This window comes from Lissotriton vulgaris, chromosome 7 (assembly GCF_964263255.1).
Source record: "Lissotriton vulgaris chromosome 7, aLisVul1.2, whole genome shotgun sequence".
In the NCBI taxonomy this organism is placed as follows: Eukaryota; Metazoa; Chordata; class Amphibia; order Caudata; family Salamandridae; genus Lissotriton; species Lissotriton vulgaris.
The window spans coordinates 1,721,524,415-1,721,548,291 of NC_141695.1; the positions used below are offsets into that span (position 1 = coordinate 1,721,524,415).

The 23,877-nt window shown below is 45.3% G+C and overlaps 1 protein-coding gene across 2 annotated transcripts in view; it reads right to left on the bottom strand.

The window, feature by feature from the left end:
• The window catches only part of USP5 (ubiquitin specific peptidase 5), a 151,581-nt gene that overhangs the window by 66,179 nt on the left and 61,525 nt on the right, over nt 1–23,877 (bottom strand). For both annotated transcript variants that reach the window (XM_086932925.1, XM_086932924.1), the window contains exons 2-6: nt 15,548–15,673; nt 15,286–15,352; nt 12,533–12,666; nt 1,757–1,902; nt 369–553 (exon numbers count right to left, since the gene is read on the bottom strand). In XM_086932925.1, the coding sequence (XP_086789051.1) occupies nt 369–553; nt 1,757–1,902; nt 12,533–12,666; nt 15,286–15,352; nt 15,548–15,673 (658 nt within the window). The remainder of the gene's footprint in view (nt 1–368; nt 554–1,756; nt 1,903–12,532; nt 12,667–15,285; nt 15,353–15,547; nt 15,674–23,877) is intronic.

Below are 23,877 nucleotides of genomic sequence, written 5' to 3' on the forward strand. Positions count from 1 at the left end.
CACGGGTAACTTTTGCAGTTAAGTCATCCCAGGGTGAAGTCCTTGAAACAACATCAAAGAAATAAATAGAGTGCATGAATTAAAGTGGAAAGGGAGGAGTTAGCTGTCAAAACAAAAGCAAATATCTTCTCATATTAAAAAGGACCCAGCAGGAGAGCATTTCCAGGCATACATCCTTCAGCTAAGAAAAAGGAGCAATGGTGAATCTGTTGAGGGATGGATGGGGGTCTCAATCAACAAGAGTGCTGATTACAAAAGTACGTGAACTGGTGAACTAAGAGTAGCCCAACATTAGCTGGACCCTCAAAATTAGCCCTCATCTATTTGAACACAAATCGGATGCAGATCCCACAGCAAATGCTCAGTACCTGCTCCATCGGGGGTGATAGTACCCAGCTTGACTGCCAGAGGATAACCGGTCTCTTTGTAGTGCTGAACTGCATGGTTGTTGCCACCGCTGCCGTCGAAGTAGCGCCTGCCACAGAGAATGGTGCCATCCGTGAGGTTCAACCACAGGTTCTCCTTCATGTCACACTTGGAGCACCGCCAGCCCCTATGCAGAGGAACAAAAATAGAAAGTCATGAGTAATGAAAGGGACCCTACTGCAGACAAGCCAGTGGCTTGAAGGACAAACCCATGAAAAGCAAAAAGAAGTGACTAAAAAGCATAAATAAGTTGTGCGTGAAAAATAAATCTAGGTCCTGTTATTAACTGCCCACCGTCACCGGGATGAATTAAGACAGCAAGGTAATTTGACTGAATAAGAACAGTTGTACATAAACAAGCATCTCACTGATGAGTTGCCCTTTGCACTATCACTGAACAAATGAACCCAAGCAATTCTGTACAATATAGGGCAAAGTGCAGTGAGGAAATATCTGTGGGAGCAGCCGAGTACTATACACTGCGGATGCACAAGATCTAGTTTATGACTCATAAATGCAAAACTTGATTTTCTCAAAAAAGGAGCATATGACGTGAGTGGTAGGATAAAGGAAGCTTTATAACTCTGGAATGTTAAACTTCAAAATATGAGACATACGACTCATTGTACAGAAAATAATCTACGTTTACAACTATCCTCTGCTTTACGAACAGTACAAATGACTGAAGAATGAAAACAAAATGGCCTGCAACGTATTACAAAAATAGGAAAACTGGACATGTAAGATGTGCATCAAGAATTATATTCTTGAAGCTAAAACATGCACTAAAGACTGTGCGAAGTAACAAACTCGACAGATTAAAATAAAGTTTTCTTTAGGTCATTCCAACAGAAGACAAAATATTTTTTAAAGAAAAAAGGGACTTGCGGTCTATACTCAAATGGAATATTAAATGGACCCAATGCATAAATTCCGTTAACACAAATGGCAACAATGCTCTCAATTCGCTTTCAAAATCACTTTTGGTTGTCACTGAATTACTGAAAACATTAATGATGAATATCCAACACAATATATAAAAACCTAGTAAATAAATGTGCATGAAGAGTCATCACAGTCAGAATTTTTTTTGGAATACCAGCGAAAGATTGAAAACAAGGAGTGCAAAAATCCATATTAAGGGAGTAGGAGATATTCTCCACCAGGATACTACTATATTCATCATATGTATGAAAGTCTATATAAGAGCATCTAAAATAAAATACCTGGATATGCACAGTGCGCGTGCCTGCAGAGGATACAAACCAGGAGTATATGAAGAATCGAGAACAATAAAAGACGGTGCATGGGCATAGCAACACAAGCTCACCAGGGTGGGATGCGGGGCGTGGTCTCCAGTTGCTTCAGAGAGAAGGCATGCTTGGACACCTGTCGCACTTCTCCATCCCAGGCTTGCACCTCCTGTTTGCGAGAGGCGGAGTCTGCTGCCAGGATGGCATCGATGGCACAGGCCACCTAAGAAAACAAAAAATGTTTAGACAGTCTGGGATGAATACATTATAATCACAACAGATTGGAAGCTCCTCAGTGCCAAAATAAACTTCGCAGTGCAGGCAGCAGTATTACTCGAGTCTGCAGAAAACAGAAAGAACTCCCTAGCATGAGGTCTTTTTCTGATTTACAAGTTCAGATCATTGCTCATCTTTGAGGATTCTCAGAATGGAGTAACATAAAACAGACTAACTCCGGGGCTAGTATTGATAGTAACTTTTATAGGGAAATACCAGTTTCACAAACATAGGATATTTTTCACATTTACAGGTAACACGAACAATCTCCCAGTCACTCTTCCAAACCTGCGTGGAATTATTTCAATGTTGTGAATCCGAGAATCACAATAACGTGACTGAGAAAAGCCGTTACAGGTAAGTTAAATCAGGCACACCCATCACTCGATGTAAAGCACAAGAGAAACTACTGTTTTTATACCAGATATAAGCGTGTCATTAGCAAACTAAACACCCTGTTATAACAACTTGAAAGGATGGAAAGCAGAGCTGGCTAGATTAGGATTAGAAACGATGACCACAGAGTTTCACACAGACCTAAACACTGAGGGCTCAAGGGAGAGAAGACCAACTTAGGTACTGGTGGTGGAGGCATATTCACCTTAGTATATGGGGAGTATGTCATCATGCAGGACATAACATCTAGGAGTAAATGAGCTAGAACATGAAGGATAGAAGGAGGGTGTGTTGTTTTGTTGTGTTCCTGGGGATTGGGAGTGGTCTTCGCCTTCGAGTTATTGAACCCCTCAAACTCAGTTCATCATTCAGCCAGCAAAAAACAGACCTCAGACTTCAAAGCGGTTAGTTGGGTGTTTCTTCAATGTTCTTCGTGGCAGTTCCATTCATTAACCCCATAAAACCACACTAAGCTTTATACGAGCATAGCACTGCAGATTTTCCCCATTTTTAAATAACGCATGTACATACACCTCAAGATCATGGCACTCAAGTCTACATTGAGTCACTCTCTCACGCTTATCCAAACAGCCTCATTTCCTTTCAGTTAAGCAGAGAAAAAGAGACAAGCTATCTAAGTAAGCGGATCGACCACTTGCATATTTAGGGGTCACATGGAGGCCCTCATAACAGAAAGTGGCAAATGAAGTACAGGGTACAAAAGGCAAATGTCATGTACAAAAATAAATCCCCTATAAAATCAACTCTGACCTAAGGTGAACAAATCTCCAATGGGTGGGCATACTTGGCCACATATCTGGACTACAGCATTGTATGCTATGTGGACTCCTGTGCAGGGCATCTGCACTCAAAGAACCACAGGCCCAAGCACACCAGGTTGTTCACCTCATACAGAACCTTTCTATTTGTGAAAAACGACCATTTGAGGTAGCAAAAAAGGCATCTTTGCCCATCAGGGCCAACGACTTACCTACCAGCATCTCTCAGCTGATGCACAATACTCACTCTGTTCACTGTGATTGTGAATCTATTCTTTGACATTTCTGCTTATATTGTCTCAGAGCTCTCATGTGGCAGTGAGTTGCAAAGTTAACGCTATGTAAGACCACTATACAGGATGACTAAACAGCTTGTTTTGAGATCCAGAGCAGTGTAAACTGGGCCAAATGTTGAACTATATTCGTACTCTGAAGCACACATACAAGACAGACTGCAGTATTTGCATCACAAAGGGCTTATTTGGTCTTCTTCAGCTGAATCATGTAAAAATCATTACCTTAATCCTCCCCTGCCAGCACCAAGCCATTCTTGATTGTTATACGACAGTAACCTGCTGTTACTGTTGTGTTAGATTGCGGCATCATTGCTAAATCCTTATCAATTTTTTAACCCAAGGTTTCTTACTCATAGCAGGGATCTGGGAGGCTTGCTAAGGAAATGTGCACTTCATAATTACGACTAGGGCATTCTTAAATCAGATGCTGTAGTAGTGATCCGCCTCGTCCAGTCACAGTAGGATTTGAAGGCCACTAGAGTACGAGTTAAACTGGAAGATAGAGAAGCAGATAACAGAGGATGTCCAAATAATTATGGATGGTGAGGATCCCTGCGGTAGACCCAGGAGACATGATAACGTTTGGACCAGAATAGAGGAGGAGAAAACTTCAGAAGAGCAACACCATGACAAGTCATTCCTGATAACACTAGGTTAAGGTATATGGCCTAGAAGAATCCAGTGATTCACAGCAAAAATGTAATCAAGAGTTTAAAGTATCAGTTTGGAAATACTGCGCTTGTTTGTACACAGATCAGAGGACTGCGACCAACAGATAATTGGATACTCTTGAAGCATGTGAGGTGTCAAAATGTTCACTGTTTAATGCGGCCCCGAATACATATGGTGACTGCTGTCTTAATTCAATTTCTTCAGCTGGACCTTAACTTCTGCAAATTTCATGGCAGATACTTTGCTTTGTTTTGCAGTAAACAAAATGCATTAGTGATCCTACAAAGTAGAGTCACTATTTACTTGTCCCGATAATATTTGATTTACGTAGGGCAATTGGTCTAAGTGTGATTGTGCGATGAATTTCAGGTGGTGACATAGACAACTCCAGGTCCCAGAAGATCCCTATCATCTGCAGAATCTCAAGGGTTCCGACTTCCACTGCCTCATACACTGACTGCACCTAATCCAGGCCTGCATGTATAGCACATAACCAAAGCTCAACCCAAGACAGAATTTCTCTGATTTGCCAAGATCAACAAGCTTGAAATAATTAAAACTATGGTCAATGACCTGAACCTAGACAGTTATGAAACCCAACTTTTACCAAATACCAAATAATTTGAATTCACTCTGGACACCAATCACACACTCAAGGAATGCAATGCCAAGAAATCAAAGATGGCCTGTACCAGTTCTCTCCGCTGACGAAAATGAAACTATTCCCACCAGAACGCAATTCCATAACTGGTGTTCAAGCCCTTGTACCCTCACATCTGGATAGTGTAAGCGCCCTGCTCCATGGCCTTACACACGCCACACTGCCTCCACCCCACTTAAAAGCATCTTACACACCGCAGTACCGACAAGATGACACCATCCAGAGCCTGAAGAAATCTGATCACCACAATCCTTATAGAATCTGGCTGACAAGTTCACAAACTCTGATGGATCTTGGCCTGCCTGCAACAGGGACACTGTAGGACTAGAGGAACAAAAGTATGAAAAAGGAAAAAAAGCAAGGCTTTTCGATGTACCCACCCAAGATGTGGAACAACATCCCTGGGTCCATTAGGACCACCCCAACCCATCTCCAATTCAGGAAAGGATTGAAGACCCGCCTCTTTGTAGGAAACGGCATCATGGTGCAGTAACAGTCGATAAACAAGCTGCCTCACTAATCACTTGCTGACTTCATACTTGCCTATGACCAAGTACATCATTACCCTACCTTCTAGGTAGGTTTACGCTATACCAATACCATAAAGATACATAATATGATCTTGTAATAATGGAGGGGCAAGGTTGCATTCATTTTCTTCAAATGGACACTAAGGAATTGCCAGAATTCGGTAATGTAATGTATGTTCTGCAATTTCGCTGCACAATTCTCAAAAAGCAGGAATAAAAATTACAGTAAATGTTGACAATTAACTATCAACATATGTTGTTTAGAGGAATTAGTATTTTTTTTTAAACAAAAAGCAATTAAAACGTTTTTTTACAATTGTTCTATGTAGGGCTCCATGAAAGCTTTCCAATACTGATGTGGAAGTCGATTAGTATATTTTCTTGCATTAGTTTCTATGAAAATTAATTGTGATTCAATTGTTGGAATATAGTTTTCTCTGGGATCAAGATAGCTAGCCTTTTCCTTTTTCCTGTGTTGTAGGAGGTCTGCATGCAACAGCGACCTTTTGCTGGTGCGCTGCCTGGCTCGCATTATCAGCCACACTTCGATAAGTTCCAACTGGTCTAACCTTGGAGTCTGCCCCAGACGCTCACCGAATATGGACACAACAAAGTATGATTCTATGGCAGGACCGGAGGCTCAGATTATGCTTTTCTTTCTCCGCTATTTATTAAAACACAAACGCATAGCAGCCCAGAAAAGCTCTTATTGTATTGCAACATCATCATCGGTTACAATCAAGGAAGAAAAAACATCAAAATAAGCAAAATAGTGCAAATGTCTCAGACTTTCACTTCAAGTCCCAGCACTCCAACTTGGAAGATCCGAAGGTAGTCCTTTCACAGTGTCCATTATCCTTATATAAGCAGACCCCTCATTCCATTCTTCCTCTTTCTTCGCTGCTTCCGCAGCCAGTTAAGTGTTTTCTCTTTGCTCTTGGTTATTGTGGTTACCTCACTTTGGGGGTTTTTCTTGATTGTGTTTCGGGATCTGTGTAAGCATTGTGGCTGTTTTCTCCACAGAGTCCCGATAGTGTCGCGGGGGCGGGTTTTCCGCCCCTTACGCGGCCTTGTCCCATTGTGGTTCCGCGGCGTGTATCAGCCGCTAGAGGGCACTGCCCCGTCTCGTTGGTCTTCGCGCGGTTTCTCTTCAGAGGAGCCGCGCTAAGGAGCCCAACGGACGCGGAGCCTTGCCCTCGTGCCCCCTCAGTGACGATCGGTGTTGCCGGGTCTGTAGCCCCATCTCAGTGACTCTGTCACTTTACGCCCTGTTGAGGGTCTGTACTGCGGATTGCCGCGTTGCTGCCGGTGTTACCGGTTTGTGCACTCTTTAGCCCCTGGTGTGGTAGCGCGCTGTGGGGGGGCAGGCCTGGTCCCTTGTGGTGAGTCGGCGCGCTGTATTGGGTCTGAGTGCGCCCCGACTGCGGTCAGTTCCTACCGCCCAAAAACTGTACGGTCCTCCGGGCTGTTGGAATTCCTTGTACCCCCTGAAGCCTGGGGCTGTATTGTGGTGACCGTTGAAGGTCTGAGTTGGGTGTGGTCGCCTGTCTGGTTGCCCCCACCATGGAGGATGAGTACTATGAGGAGCCTAATTCCTACTTGAACGACAAGGAGTTCTATCAGGCGGTGGATAGTTCCATCTATAGGTGCGTGACGGAGGTAGACGGCCCTATGGAGGACCGCCTTTCAGCTCGTATAGTCGAGGAGTGCGCCAAGTTGGCGCGTGCTGACCTTCCAGGCCCTTCGGGGGAGGGTCCTCCAGCACCGAAGAAGCCTTGCAGGGAAGGGCTGTCGGAGCGTGCCCATGGGGTGGACAAGGGTGCCTTTGAGCGTCTCCGGGACGCTTTCTTAGCAAAGGCGACCGCGCCCCCCACGGAGCAGCCCGCCGCCCCGGTCCCGGTGACGCCTTCGGAGGTTGCACCTTCTTCCCCGGATAGGGATTCCCCGGATACTGACGACGACGAGTCAGAGCGGTCCTGGCGGCCTTCGAGCTCGGCGACGGAGTTGCCTCGGGACAGCTCCGGCATGTTGGACCCGGATGAAATTATTCACCCGCGGTCTGCAGCTTGGGCCCCGGGCGACAAGGTGGCCAAGTTCGTGGCTAGCAGGCTGCGTAAACCTCTGGAGAAGGAGGCCAGAGGGTGTCTGAGAGGGGAATGCCCTAGTCCTTCTTTGGAGGACAAGGTTGCCATGACTCCGGACCTGGATGGTAAGATGGCGACGTTCCTGGCCAAGTTTATGAAAGACCCCCGCAAGGGCATCGACCGTTCCTGGCGGTCCTGCCAGGATAAGCTGTTGGACACGGTGGGTCCGATTACAAAGATTTTAGACATGGCGGAGGAAGAGAAGGTCTCCGGAACAGCTATCGACCCTGAGGTGCTGTCTAACTGGGCACAACGGGTGATCATTTTCCTGGGCAACGCCAACTGCGCCCTTTCAACAGAGCGCCGCCGGTCCTTTCTGATAAAATTGGACCCGAAACTGGGAGATCTGGCCTCTTCGGAAGCGGGGTCTGTGGCCCAGGGGGGCCTCTTCGGCGAGCCTTTCATCAAGGAGTTGGGGAAGTTTGTCTCCACCTTTACTTCGCTGGACAAGGCCCAGTCCAGCATCAAGCGAGTCTTCCACCAACGTTTTTCCGCCGGGGCCGATCGCAACAGGGGCCGTGCGACCGGCCGTGCTGGTCAAAATGCCGGTAACAGAGGGCAAGGCTCCGGGCAAGGGCAATACAACACCTCGGCCAACTACACCAACTTCTACCCCACAAGGGGACAACGCTTTGGTGGTCGTGGATTCAAGAAAGGAGCAGGAAACAACTCCAATTCCGGTGAGTGTACTTCTTGCAGATCAAGTGTGTGTTGGCGGCCGGTTAGCAGCCTTTTGGGGGGAATGGGCACGCCTCACCGCGGACGCATGGGTTTTACAAACCGTCCGCGGTTTCCACATAGAGTTTTACAACCAACCCATTCAGGTGAGTGCCCCTTCTCCGATGGTGTTCTCGGAGGCCGATGCGCTGTTGATCGACGAGGAGGTCGCGGACTTGCTCCGCAAAAGGGCCATTCGTCGTTCAACTCGGCATCCCTCGGGGTTCCTCAGCAACCTTTTTCTTGTGGACAAGCCCGGCGGCGGGCGTCGCCCTGTTATCAACCTCAAGGAGTTCAATGGGTGGTTGGTGTATCGCCATTTCAAGATGGAGGGCATCCATCTGTTGCGCGACATTCTCCTGTCGCGGGACTGGCTGGTGCGGCTGGATCTGAAGGATGCCTATTTGGTGGTCCCCATTCACCCCCCGCACCGCCGCTTCCTGCAGTTCCTCTGGAAGGGCCGGATCTTCGAGTTCACGGCCCTTCCTTTCGGTCTGTCTTCCGCTCCGTGGTGCTTCACCAAGGTCCTGCACCCGGTGATAGAATTTTTGCGCGGTCAGGGCGTCAGGCTTATCGTTTACCTGGACGACATTTTGCTGTTGGACCAATGTCCTCGGAAGCTGCGCGAACACCTGCAGATGGCGTGTCGCTTCTGCAAAGCTTGGGGTTTGTCATAAACGAGTCCAAGTCGGTTCTGGTTCCCTCCCAGCGAATAGAGTTCCTGGGTTTTGTCGTAGACTCTGTCGAGTCCGTTCTCAGTCTTCCGGCACGCAAGTTGTCGAAGATCCGTCATGTGCTGCGGCAGACGGTGGGGAGGTCCCACACCTCTCTGAGGCAGATTGCCAGGGTAGTGGGCCTGTTGTCTTCCTCCATCCAAGCAATTTTTCCGGGGCCACTGCATTACAGGGCCCTTCAGCGCCTCAAAGCATTTCACTTGCGCAGAGGCTTATCGTACGATCAGTTGGTTCCTCTTTCGGTGGAGGTGCAGGAGGAGATGACGTGGTGGCTTTCTCACATGGAAGCCTGGAATGGTCGAGCGATCTTTGGGTCGGTCCCGGACTTAGTGATCGAGTCCGATGCCAGCAGAGCAGGCTGTGGCGCTCGCTGCGGGGAATTTTCCACAGGCGGCACCTGGTCGCCGGAGGAGCAGAGGTTGCATATCAACTGTCAGGTACTCCTGGCGGGGTCCTTTGCGGTTCGGTGCTGGACCAAGGACAAAGTGCAGTCGTGTGTCGTATTGAAGATGGAAAACGTCTCAGCCGTTCGATATGTGAACCATCTCGGTGGTTCGCGGTCCCGTGCGCTAGCGAATCTGGCGAAAGAGTTTTGGGCCTATTGCCTGGACAATCAAGTGTCGGTGCAGGCGGAATATCTGCCGGGTCAGTCCAATCTGGTAGCGGATTGGCATTCCAGGTATCTACGGGACTTCAGTCAATGGAAACTGGATGTGTCAGTTTTCCGATGGCTGAACGGCCTCTGGGGTCCTTTTTCGATCGACCTCTTTGCCTCGCGGTTGGATCATCAACTTCCGAGGTTCTTCAGCTGGAGGCCGGATCCAGTGGCGGAAGCCACGGACGAGTTTCTTCATGACTGGAGTCGGGAGTCGCCGTATGCGTTTCCTCCCTTCTCCATGATAACGAGAACGGCGGCTCAGCTGCACCGGCAGTCGGGGGAGCTAGTCCTGGTGACTCCGTTCTGGAGGTCGCAAGTGTGGTTTCCAGTTCTACTGGAACTTTCCTGGGATTTTCCAATCCTACTCCCCCAGTTTCCTCACCTGCTTCTCAACCCGGATCAGGAGCCTCATCACCTCCTCGTGCAGGGTTCTCTCCGCCTCATGGTATGGAGGCTTTCAGGGGATGCTGGTCGCTCCCAGGCCTTTCGCGACCGGCTGAAGGACTCTTGTCCAGGGCCTGGGCTCCCAGTACGTCGAAACGCTACAAGTCCGCTTGGACTAAATGGGTACGTTGGTGTCTTCGACATGACCTGGATCCCTCGGTCGCAGGAGTGGTTCCCATCTTAAACTTCCTGACGGAACTGGCTACGGCGGGTTTGGCGTATCGCACTATCAATGCCATGCGGTCAGCGATTTCTGCTGCGCACCTGCCGGTGAACGGGTCCCCAGTGGGGGAACATCCTTTTGTGTGCAGGCTCTTGCGTGGTGTTCGGTTGGCTTTGCCGCCGGAACCCCGGTACTCCGTCCTTTGGGACGTGAATGTGGTTTTGAATTTGTTCCTCTCTTGGCAAGCTAATAGATATTTGTCTCTGAAGGAGCTTTCGGCCAAATTGGCCATGCTGTTATGCTTGGTGTCTTGTCGCAGAGTGTCTGATGTTCGCGCTCTTGATGTGTCCGCTCGGGTGTTTTCGCCTGATGGCTTCACCTTTACGGTTGGCCGCCGTACCAAGTCTGGCTCTAGAACCGTTACGTATCCTGCGTTTGTGGACGTTCCTAAGTTGTGTGTTGTAAACTGTTTGAAAGCGTATGAGGATATGACTTGGGATCTTCGCCCTCCGGGCGAGCGTCAGTTGTTGATTGCCTTGCGTAAACCACACCATGCAGTCTCTTCCCCCCCTATTGCCAGGTGGGTGCGCTGGGTCAGGCAAGAGGCAGGTATCGATACTAAACGTTTTGGGGCTCATTCTGCCAGAGGGGCCATGGCCTCCAAGGCGTTTGCAGTAGGCGCACGCTTGGAAGACTTGATGCGTGCGGCGGACTGGTCTTCAGAGTCCACGTTCAAGAAGTTTTACTTCAAACCAGTGGTGGACATTGCCAGTTTGGTGTTGAGTAAGCTTTAAACTAGCATAATCTGAGCCTCCGGTCCTGCCATAGAATCGAAATTTGCCTAGCTAGTGTGACGGTAAGTTTCAATTCTATTAAGGACACGGAGGCGAGGATTATCCCACCCAGATCGTTCGTGTGACGTCCCACCCTTATGCCAGTAAGTACGTAGGTTTCCAGTTGATGTGGTTATTTCATGACTGTTGCTGTCTATGTTGCTTGCTGACATGCGTCTGGTTGTACAACTCTCACGCAGTTGTGTTTTGTCACTAGGTAATGATGGTGCCAAGCAGAACCAGTAAAGACGTTGCGTAATTCGCGAAGAAAGAGGAAGAATGGAATGAGGGGTCTGCTTATATAAGGATAATGGACACTGTGAAAGGACTACCCTCGGATCTTCCAAGTTGGAGTGCTGGGACTTGAAGTGAAAGTCTGAGACATTTGCACTATTTTGCTTATTTTGATGTTTTTTCTTCCTTGATTGTAACCGATGATGATGTTCCAATACAATAAGAGCTTTTCTGGGCTCCTATGCGTTTGTGTTTTAATAAATAGCGGAGAAAGAAAAGCATAATCCTCGCCTCCGTGTCCTTAATAGAATTGAAACTTACCGTCACACTAGCTAGGCAAATTTCGATTCACTGCTCACGGACTGTAGAATACATTGAATTTCAATGAAGCATGCCAAAGGAGGACAAATACAGACTTTCCAGGGGCACAAAGATGTACATTTTTTGGACTTCAGTTGATAGCAGAAATACCGTCTGAGACATTAGAGCTGCCGAGTTGTATAGGTCCTACGTGGATTTGGGATAAGCCTAGATTTCTGGGGACCCTTACACTTGTGGGTGAAAAGGAGCCAGACTGCCTAGCAATGAGCGGAGCTCACTACTACCCAATATCTGCATAGGGTACAACTGACCGAAGGACCTGGTGGAGGATAACTCGAGGATACAAAAAAAAAAACCACAAGCCCACTAAATACTGAGAATCAGGACACAGACACCATGAAACCCAACCACTAATTTTACTTGGATGGCGCAGTCGTGGTCCATAAAGGCTTACTATTATATTCACTGAAACTGTGCAGCAGAGGACTACATTCATATAATTGTAAAAAGAGGGCCATACAGAAGAGAGAGTGCAAGATTGTACACTTTGTTTGTCACTTACAGACTGGGACTATGTTAGTAAATATTGTAGTTAAACCAAAGAATAAACATTTTTTAAAGTGACTTCTTCAAACATTGCACTTGTGCCACACAGAACAATGTAGGTTTTAAAACAATGAGCAACTGGACCATACTTCAATTATGTGACATTATGGAAATGGAGAGACACCAGGGAATGGCTTCCCATGTCTGCGAGCGTTTCATCAGCATGAAAATTCTGCTGGGGATTGTCTTCTACTACAGTTAATTCATAGTAGTTGTATGTATAAACTGCGAGACATGCCTTCGTCTATATGTACTGTTTGCACTCTGATGCAAAACTGGTTCTGATGCAACAAGCTGCATTTGCCAAAGTTTGGTACGTGTAAGCTCTTTATTTATCTTTGTGGTTTAGCCATTGGAGAACAGACAAAGGTGCAATGTCGAAAACTTACCCGGTCACGCACCAGGTCCTGCAGATTAATTAGCAGATCACGGGGAATTTCAAGGTATTCCGGTAGGATGACCAGCTTTACCTCTTCATCATACTCAAATTTCTCTTCCGTCACATCAAAGCCACCTTCTACTCCTGCAGAGAGAAAGAAAGAGAAATTGAGTTTTTTCCTCCCATTTGGGTCACTCTTTTCCGGTTAAGCTAGAACATTACTTTAAATGGAGTTAGGTAGAAAAACGTTGCCTCCAATTTCAGAATAAGTGACTGCCTGGTGAAGGGAAAAGCTGACTAGCAGTAGTATGGCAGAAACTACTTTGCTACTGCAAACAGGACTTTACACATCCTGTTGACAAATCTTTAATCAATGGGGTTATGGAGTCCAGGCATCTGAAGCAAGATGAGCCTTGGAAAGAGGCTATCATCGTCTTGCCACAGTACCAGGCTCACCTACAACTTGTGACCCTCAACACTGGACAAGACAACCTGGGAAACAGGCCATCACAAGTTTGGCGGTCATTTTCAGCTATTGATTTTTTTAAGTCTTTATGCAAGAGTAGTGCATCCATGCACACAATCATGTGTTGCGCTCCCTAGTTCGCTTCTAACTCTCACTTAGTCCGCTGCATTTAGGTACGGATATGGAGGTTTTGTCACTTTTACTATAAACTGTGCTTTTTCTATAGTTTGGCTGTCGTTTAGCCATTGGGAAGACACAGGGACACACACACTCAACCGCAGGTCACCACTCTGATTGTAATTCAGTCAAACATTCAACCCCTCTTCGCCATCCAACACTACCATAAAAATAAGCAGCTAGAAAGCTCTTTGCAGGTATGAGAAGTCTTTTGTATTACAGACTATATTGTACTTACCAGGACAGAGCAGAAAACTATTTTTTTATCGTTTTATGTTGGCCAGCAATTCAGACCCACAGGAGTGTGCTTTAAATAGAACAGTCATGAACTACAGGTGAACATTCTGCTGAAATAAAGTATCATGTCACATGAAATGGGGGATTAAACTTTTTTAGTTAACAGGCCAGAGAACATGGCTTAGATTACTGGAGGTTAGGAATAACATGGAGAGGTGGTTTGTTAAACCTTTACTGGAGGTCAGGAAAGAGGGCTATGTTCTCTATTCAGGCAGGAGAGACTTCTAAAATGAGGTAGGCACCTCTGTACAATTGGTCATGTTTGAGAGAATTTGCACTTAGGAATTCCTAGATACAGCAAGTCCTTTCTTTCGAGTTATCCTTGGTCTACTGAGATGGCGAGGAGTTTTGGCAAGTTGAGAGGATTCTTTAAACTGGTATGGGTATCCAATGTAAGCTTCTGAATAAAAGTTAGATGTGGTCAATGTAGGAGTAGAAGTCTCACTGTGGAGTGTAGAACTGCTTTTTGTGGGCCCAGCGATGACTGAGGTAGACCTATTACCCTTACTACTTAGGCCCTAAGAGGAGTCAGTTCTTCCCTGCAGACATGCCAAATGTTGTGGCATCAGACCTTGCCCAGCAATTTTCAGGAAAGGAGCTGGAGCAGCTTTCTTTTAACCTAGCACTAGTTTTCATATTTTCATCCTACTGCGATATTCTCTTCCAGCACGAAGTGGGAAGCGATGAAAGCGATTCACACCATGTAGAGTAGTAGATTGAATGCTAGAGAACGATTCTTACATACAGCACGTTCTCCAGCATCAAACTCTTGTTGAAATGCAATATTCTGTATTGCCTTTCCAGTTTTGAGAGGTAAAGCTAGAAAGGGAAGTCAGATCTATAATGCCCTCATTACAGAGGCCTGGAGTGATGTCTGAGGGTGGGGGATAAAGCTCCAGTCCATTATGAGTTTCTGGTGTCTCCTGGCCCCGAATGATCAAGTCTGCAATCTTCAGACTTAATAATTCCGGTCCCAGAGATACCGGGGGCTTAGCAGAGAAGATGCAGGTAGCTGCTGCGCTCAGCTCCAGACTGCTCTGTAAATGTGCCATATTCTGTTATGCTCTCCACTGCATCACAGCATCCACACTACCCATAATATACTACCAATACTACTAAAATCAGCCTGCACATTTACCACCTGCTCGAGGCTGCCCAGGTGGAATTGGAGATTTCTGCCCTCCGGTATCCCTAAACTTATCTGGAGGAACTTGAAATGAGTGCTTAAGAGATATTGAGTCAAGAATCTAAAAATATAGACGGGTTCACTGATCCAATGTAACACGGAGAAAATGTAATAAAGTCCTCAGAGGGTAGATTAAATATTTGAACAGCTCTTCTAGCAGAGGAAATAGCCAAAACAAACAATTTTTTGAACAGGTATTTAATCCTCTGCTTCTCCTCAAGACTTGCACTGCCAGCATAGGGACCAAAGGAAGAGGAATTCACAGTGTGTATTCTGCTGTCAGGGCAAACAAGTGAACGGGGTTTATCCTGGTACCCAACAGATAGTGAAAAACAATATTGATCTAGGTGCCTTGCCAAAAGCTTACTAAGCGACTTCCCAGGGCCTATCTATTCATGCACCGTACTTATGAGACAGTAGAAATTGCTTGATCCCTTCCGGTTTCTTTTTTTAAGAGCAAGAGATCACACACCCTATCCTGGTGTTGGTGCCTAACCAGTACCATGAAGCTGTAATTCACAAGGCTCATTCTAGCACCTAGCAGGAGAACTCAAGGAGTCTATTCTTCAGCTTATGGACAGAGAAAAGCAGAAATTCAGAGACAATATTCGGACTCTGAATAATCTTCGCATCTTACCGATAGCAAGGCGCGTTGGTTTTTTCTTAGGAGGGTCTCCAGTGGCAGAAGTGTTTTCTTCAACTTTCTGTATGGAAATAAATTTGGGTAAATATGAAAATAGTTAGTATGATCAAGAACGTCAAGCTTAACCAATAGAACTTCCAGCTCCATAGACCCTGTCTTCGAGCATTATGTGTATTCCAGTACCGGGTCCCAAACACAGTTCTGCAACATTTACCATTTACCATGTGCAATTTTCAGGAGTTTTGCTCACTCTTACCGGTTTACGCGTTCGTTTCATGTGCAGGTATACCCGTTGCCCAGTCTTTCGATGGTGTCGTTCTACATATTGTTTCCCAAAGCCCAGGAATGTATTCATGCATACGTAGAGACCGCCATCGGACTCCTGGAGAGACAGGAAAGAAAGAGCTGTAAGGAGACAGATAGTAGATAAAGGAGCACCAGCAGTAAATGTAAATATAAAACAATATTGGCGCCAACCACATCCAACAAATCATTTCTAGTGGGGAGAATCATGCTTTGTGAAACCAATTTCAGAGTTTGTCTCCTCCAACATCACAGTATTTTTAGTAGGACTCCACATACCTATTGCTTTAGCAATGCAGTCTATTGTCATCAGCTCTGTTAGGCAGACATGACAAATTAAGGAAAACGCCCCAGGCACCTATTTGTACTGGGCCATTTTAATGCATTTTGTAACACATCAGCATGTGGCCCTGCAGCTACTTCGTACAGTTCAATGTGAAAGAAAATGGTTTTCAGATAGGAATCTAAAAATCAAACTGTTTTCTGGCTATTTCCATGTCAAAGGAAGAATGATTTTCACCTTCATCCTTTTGAAAAAACTTTGGGGATGCAAATGTAAATTCCAGTAGACAGGCTGGCATTGTGTGGAACGGATGCAGAAGAAATACGTTAAAATATCAGGAATGAGGAGAATGGTGAGTCGCTAATCTAGCCCTGGAAAGCTCATGTCAGGTCTTTCACCGAATTAAAACATTAAAGGATATGACTGGATGTTAAGAAGGCAATTTTGAGCTATGCAATGCACCTTTAAAAATGGAGAGAAAAAAGGAGTTACTTACCTTCACATGTGCTGCTTTTTATCTATAAATGTTGATCTCCTGAAGAAATCTCCAGTAGAAATCTCCAGTAGAAATCTCCAATTGCACCAGATATCACCGAAGTTCGATTATCTCTGCTCAGAAGTGATGCCATCACTAGCTGTATCGAACTCCATTATCATGCACTCCAAGTTGAGGCCCAATTGGATTAAGGACCATTGGGCCAAACATGACCACTAATACCACAAATGGTACCTGCCCTGGAAGGTGGTGCTGACTAAACACCTGCAGCGGTAGTCAGATCGCTGTACTACAGGACTCGAGAATGGAAGTGTCCCTTATGAAAGATAAAGAAGCTGAAACTCACATGCACTCAGACGAGGAGGGAGAAAGGGCGGCAAACATGGGTACTATTTGCCTGATACTGCTGCCTTGCATCGGCCTTAAGTATAACAATTACACATGTTTTTACACAGTGCTCAATACTGGCAACTTTAGCCTTCGACTCACCACATAATTTCCGAAGATCAGAACCCTGAGATGCAGACTCTGTCCTCTAACAGCCTAGAACAAATAAATACAATAGGCAAAATTGTATCTGGTGGAGATTTATTTGCGGCCTCAAAAGCTGCATCGACACAAGCCACAGTTCTAGGAAGCTGGCTCTTTATGTAGTATCCCAAAAAAGGGGTATATTGTGTAGAGAGGCGAGGTATCCCTTCTGAGTGAATAGGGGCTTGCTTTAACAATCCCAAGGTGCTCTTTTGGTTAAGCAGCCTTAGGCTTATCAAGGAGGCGTGTTAGATATACACACAGTCAATACATGATATACCCACACTCAATACGGAGATCCCCACTAATATAGAAAATAACAATATCTTTATATAATTTTTGACACCAAGAACTTAGTTATTGGGTAAGTACCTTTTTAAGAATAGCAGTTTTGAAGAAAACAGGTAGATGTAAGTGTATGGTCTCTAATGCAGTAATTTTATCCTATGGGGAAAAACACATACACTGTGTACGTGTACTAAGCAGCGACATACAGGACCATTCTTCTGGAGTTAAGGTGAGTAGGGGGCAAGCTCCAAGGCAGCACCAATGGGTCACTTCGAGCGGCACCAGGGCGACTGGGTGCAGAGGTGCGTTGGGTGCCCTGTTGGTTTCAATGGAGGTGGTCCTGGGAAAGAGAGGCTGCAAGTTGGGACTGGGGGGACAAGACATCAAGACAAAAAAGATCTACTGTTACTCCACGATGAAATTAATAAACTGAGAGACCAGGGTGGCTGACTGGAGAAAGAAAATGACTCTGCACAGGGAAAACTGGAAGACTACTAAGGGTGTTCACGCAGGAATATCGTGGGTCTCCATGAAAGCGCAGAGGGCCCAAGTGTGGAGTTGTTTCTGGAGGACTTAATTCTAAATACTTTGAAAACAAAAGGCTTCTGAAAGTTTTTCTCAATAGAGCGAGGCCACAGCGCTGCTATACCTCCGCCACGATCAGTAGGACTATAACACGCATCATTAATCACAGGGACAGGGATGCCATACTATAAACAGCCGTAACCTGAGATCATCTCCAATATGTAAGTTTAATGATTGGGCTATTTCCAGATTTTACTTTAAGAGTGCGAAGACTTTTAATAACTCTGAGGCGGCGTGGGACTGGTTAGATGGATGCAGGCCGGAGGGAAAAAGACTTAACGCTAGCAAGAAAACCTAGAGGTAGGAACAGGGATGGGGCAGGGAAATGATTGATTCACCAGCCCACCGCTGGAATAGTAAAAGGCCCCACAGCTTTTCCCAAAATAAACCTACAGGAGAGAAAGAACAATAAGGGAACCAACACACTTCTGATGGATGAGTCGATGGGGGGGGGGGGGGGGGGGGGGGGGGGGGGGAGATAACGGCAGCTGCCCTCCAAACTGGGTCAGAGACCACAGTCCCTAGGGGTTATCAAACCGCGACATTGTAGATACCAGACATGGCTCGCAAGACCTGGGTCATGTAGAGAAAAAGAGGATCTGTCCTTTGACAAAGACTCTGGCCGCACTTTGAGAGAAAAAATAATGTATTTTTGACTGGAAGCGGCTAGCGGCGAGGGAGGCAGCACATGATGTACCCCAAAGTTTATGGAGAACATAAGACGACAGACACTCTGCATGTTACAATGGCAGGCAGTTGAGAGGCCTGATCTGCAGGACAGTGGGGAGCTTTTGGTTCTGTTAGTTAAAAGATAAGCCACCGGATAGACCAAGAGTGACTGGGCGACAACCCAGGCTGACAAACGTAGATAATAGCTACAACAGGGGCCAGGGAAAGGATGCGGAGAATCCCAATCTCATAACAATCAGCTATACATAATACCAAGCTGAAAATATTCAACTGGAATGTGAATGATCCAGCAAAATCAAAAGGGGGATCGTACATGGAAACGCTGTGTACGGCAATTGGCTGTGTATCCTCACTTCAAACTACCAAAGAGGAGTTGGCAGTTTGAAGTTAGGATGTACAGGCCAACTGCAGTACACTGCATTTCCATGTACGGAGGACGTAAAATTAAGAGGCTACATCTGTTCGCTGCTCCAGGAGCTGGAGGTACAAATGACCGAAGTTTTGGCATAATGCAACATGCACATAATAAATGCCCTGATGAACCTCTTGTATGAGCGAAACGTGTTGGCTGTTCTAATATGAAGAAATAATGAATAAAGAATGGTTTTAAATGATCTCGGCTGGGAGTTTTTGGAGACATTGATGGTTGGACTTTCTTAAACAAAGATATATCATAAATTGGACACATATTTGTGTTGACTCTCTATGCTATTAGACATCAAAACCTTGATGGAAAACATGGACTGGTACATGCTGGCGGAGAAACAAGTCTAAGAAGAGAGGGGATACCCAAAAAATGGGATCTCTGGATACTCTGGGAACGTTAAAGGGGCAAGAGTGTGAATCCATAAACAGGGAAGAGACACAGCACTATCGGGAAAGTAGAGGGTGGGTAAAGAGGAGAGGAGACGATAAATGGGCCAAAAGAAGAGCACTTGGAACAGCACTGACTATGCGGATTAAATAACTGTGTCAAACATCATGATGATGGTGGCTGCCTATGGTTTTGTTGTAAAATATATTTTAAAAAAATATTTTAACAAAATAATTAAAACAAATATGATATTATATAACAAAAATACAAATAAAATAAATAGATTTTTCTTCCTACCCTTGTAAAAAAGTTTTTTTTAAAACACACAACAATGTAATAGGTCTGTTCTGGTTGTACGAGAGATCACCAATACATATTGAGCTCCATGGCGCTAGGAATAACTATTTCCTATTGTTTTGCACGTGTGTGTGTTACATATAACATAAGTGATGCTTATCTCGTATTATATATATTACACCGAGTAGAAATCGCATATGTGTTTTTGTATCGGGTGCTCTATTTACATCATATGATTGTTTTCAACACCTGTTAAATACAGATTGCACGGGGTGAGCAAAAAATCATTATTGTGCGATAGTTACAGAATAATATCATTTAACAAGGTCGGTTTGTTTGAATGATTCATTGGACTACTCGTAATGAGGACTTTTGTAGATTTTTAGCAAAAAGCCGGTTTCCCAGCGCCGCTTTCAAAACCCAGAACTAACATGCATTGGCAAAGCAAATAGGTCTCGGCGATGCGGGAGCTATTGGATTTGTCAATGTTAATGCCTTTTAGCTTTGTAGCCCAATAGTACACAATTTAAGCAGGGAAGCTGTGATTTAGCCTTGTTTACTGGTCTGCCCTTTCTTTTATGTTTATTTTCTATTTCGTGCAGAGTGCGTTAAGGCAGCTGTAAAAACACAAGTAGACATCACCAAAATGCATAAATAAATAAATAACTATGCTGGATGATAAGATAGTGCTGAGAGGCGGATGGAGGGTTGGAGTGCCTGCCTCCTTGGCGGATGAGTGTGTGGGTGCATATAATGGTGGAATAGCAGACAGCAACACAGGCCTAGATTTTAAATAATACAACTGCAAATACACCGAAGAATGTAAACGTTAAAATAAACAGTAAAGTGTGTGTAACGAAGACCAGTGTGTACATATGTGGAAATGGTTAAATGTATACTTATGTGCAGGTTGGTAGACAAACATTTACAGTAACAGAGGTTAACAAGCAGTAACAGTAAAGGCACATGGCACAGGGGATTAAGCAACAAATTCAATGATCTGACTTCCGGATAGGGCATCATGGGCTACCGACCTGCTGCCGAGAGTGAGGCCATACTGCAGATGGGAATGGAGGCTCAGAGACCAGAGTGAGGCAGAGGATGGTAGTGCAGCAATGGGTGCTTCCCCGTTTTACGTTGCCTGTTTAAGGAGGCATGCAGGGTGCTCATCAGCCCATGGGTGTAAAGCTGCCTGTGAAAGAGCGTAGCACATGGCCATAGAGCTTAGTTAGTCTACACAAAGGGCCGTAACATTGTCTCCTCTTTGTTGTCCCAGAGACCAGCTGGGGGTGGTTGCGGGGTTGGTTGTGGTCACGTGAAGAAGGCCTCCCGCGGCTTGGTCACGTGAAGCTGGTACTCCTGGCTATGGCGTATAGGAGGAGGCGAGGGCGCGCCAGTGTAAAACACATTCTCTGCCCCAGTTACCACCTCATTAGGAGCGCATCGGGACACAGTGCTGTTTCGCGACCCAGCATCCTCATAATAAAGCTTAATAGAGTGGTTGGGCGAGGTCGACCATATTCTGCTGTCATAACAGCAAGCTTCCAAGTCGTGCTCAGCAGACACAATCCTCATAGTTGTCATCGTGCTCATTCAAGCATTTCTACAGGCAGCTAACGGTATTTGGCATGCTGGGACTTGTAGTTTTCTTTGTGCTCTATAATTAGTTTTACTACTTACAATTCCCAACATGCTTTGTGGTTACCTGAAAGACCAGCACTATTTTCAGTTTTTACACAGGACATTGGTCAAATCGATAACAGTACAGCTGACCTATCATACCAGACTTGAAATCCACATAATGCATGTTTATTATTACAAGAAAATTGCCAAATCACATAACACAAATTGGTCATGAACGTTCTAGTTCTGGGTTTTCAGTACAGTGCTTTGTTTAACAAGTCACTGTATTTGATGAACGACGGAGCGAATGAAAATATGAGCACTCGTGTGAAGTGCTCAAACACAAAGAAAATAGTAGCTCCTAAATTGGGAGCAGTGGAGGGACACAAGAACTTGGTCCATGCTCTGGGAGCTGGTTAAACACAAAAAGAGGCATGAAGCATGCATGCCATGGACAAATAGGGAAAAATGATATGAGAGTGCGGATGGAGCGAGCAAATGGTAGGCATATGGGCGGGCTGAAGCCAACAGATTGAACACAACATACCTCTGAGACAGTGCATGTGCTGTCAAACCGAGACCTAAAAACATTGTCAGGAAGGCTGGATTAGCTCTTCTAGTATTTACAAACGCTGGTCAATTCGGTGCCAACCACTACACTTCAACTAAGAATGCATAAGAAAGCATGTAGAATTAAACTAATTATAATTACGATTTCAGCTCATCACCAATCTGGTCCAGATTTCTCACTGGAAATAGGGAAGAACTGCCCTCTGTGCCAAGAGATTAGCCAGAAAATGTAAATACCTCCCACTTTGAAACAAGCTCCAATGACAGAGGGAAAGAATCAAGTAAGCCTGAACCTTCTCAGAACAGAATTACATCCACTCATCTATCCATCCATCCACCCTGCCACCCATTCATCTTGCTTTCACCTTTCCATCCATCCACCTTTTCATTATTCTCACCAACTCTTTAAATTCCATCCATCTGTTCATCGTTTCACTTTTCCAGCCATTCACCCTCTCAATCGTTTGTCCATCATTCCTTCCGCCTATACATCCCCTCATCAATCACTTACCCCCTCCTTCATGTACCCCTTCGCCAAGTGATCCTTTCACCTTCTACCCATCCTTTCAACCATCCATTCCTGCACTCACCCTTCTTTTTTCTTTACACCCACCCTTTCTACCACTTTGCCTTTCACATTTCCTTACTTCTATATTCCCTTCCTTGCACCATTCAATACTTTCACCCTTTCTCATTCTCCCCTTCCTGGGCTCCAGGTTCTAACTACCACACTTCTTTCTTTTCTCACATTATTTTTTCCTACTTCCGTTTGTCTCTCCCACGTCCGCTATTAGCTACACTGTCTGTTTTACTTTCTTTGCATTCTTTTTCTGATTTACAGGACTTGGCTCAAATCCGGTCCAGGGGAGACATGGCTTGGCAGTTAGGGCTGGACTGTTCTCATGAGGCACAGGGTCAGACTGATTTGCATATAGCCATGTCTGAACTAGGGTGGCAGAGTGGGCTAAAGAACGGTGATGGATTAAACCCAGATCTTTTGACTCGGTGTGAGTGTTTGATTGATTCATATGCTTCGTCCATCACCAGCCCCTTTTGTACCCCTTAAGTGAAGTGCAGGCAGACATTTACACAGACCCCACACTATGCAGACTCAGCTTTATACCGCTACCCCCTGGGGCGAGGGTAGCAGTATCAAGACCATGTAGAATGCTCTTGAAATGTTCAGAGAATATTGTTTTTAGATAAGAAACATTTTCGACATTATAAAGAAAAGTTCAAGCGGGTCTGAGAAAAAAAACTCTACAAGGTGTGAGATGTGGAGTGCTTCGATCTAGCTTGGTTCTCAAGAATTAAGAGGAACACGATGCTGTTTCCCTGAGCGTCAGCACCAAGCAACAACAGTCTCTTTAGCCCAATTCAAAAAAATGTATTTTGCTCTTGGGCTCAGCACTTCATTGTAACAAAACCATTGGCAAAGTCAACAGATCTAGCTTGGAATGGAAAACTTCATGTTACCAATAATATAAAGTTCATACAATAAGTAGTACACAGCAGTAGCTTTGGGTCAGTCAACTTCAACCACTTTTTACTGGTTTGTTCAGAGAGGGACATTTTGTTAATGACTTTTCAAATCACCTGTTCCCTCAACAAACCGTTTGAAAAAAAAAAATAGGATAATATTCTTTTCTGAGCACTTACATTTCACTATTACTGCACCTACAAAATGAGTACAGGAGACTCCTGGACAAACCCTGCTCCGCTGCAGGTCAGGAGGGGCAGAAGCTTGTTAAATGAGATAAGAGCATTGACAGAAGCCACATGAGCGCCATGTGCTTAATATGAATTTAAAAAAGACCCTGCTCGCCTTACGCAAGCCTTTTGGAAAGTGCTCAACCATTCAACTGGAAGGAGTAATAGAGTAACCAGGGTGGTTTCGCTGGTTTCTTGGCCAAAGGGTGTCCTAGCCAGTAAGGGCCAGATGATTGTTCGCAAAAGCTCCATTTCACAGAATCAGGCCATTTGCATCAGCAAAAAGGATTGAGTATGAAAACTAAACTGCAATTCTTTAACAAGTTACTGAATAGTAAATTGGATTTGCAACTGAATCGGTATTTGAAGAGGTGAATTTAGGGCACTTCTTCTAAA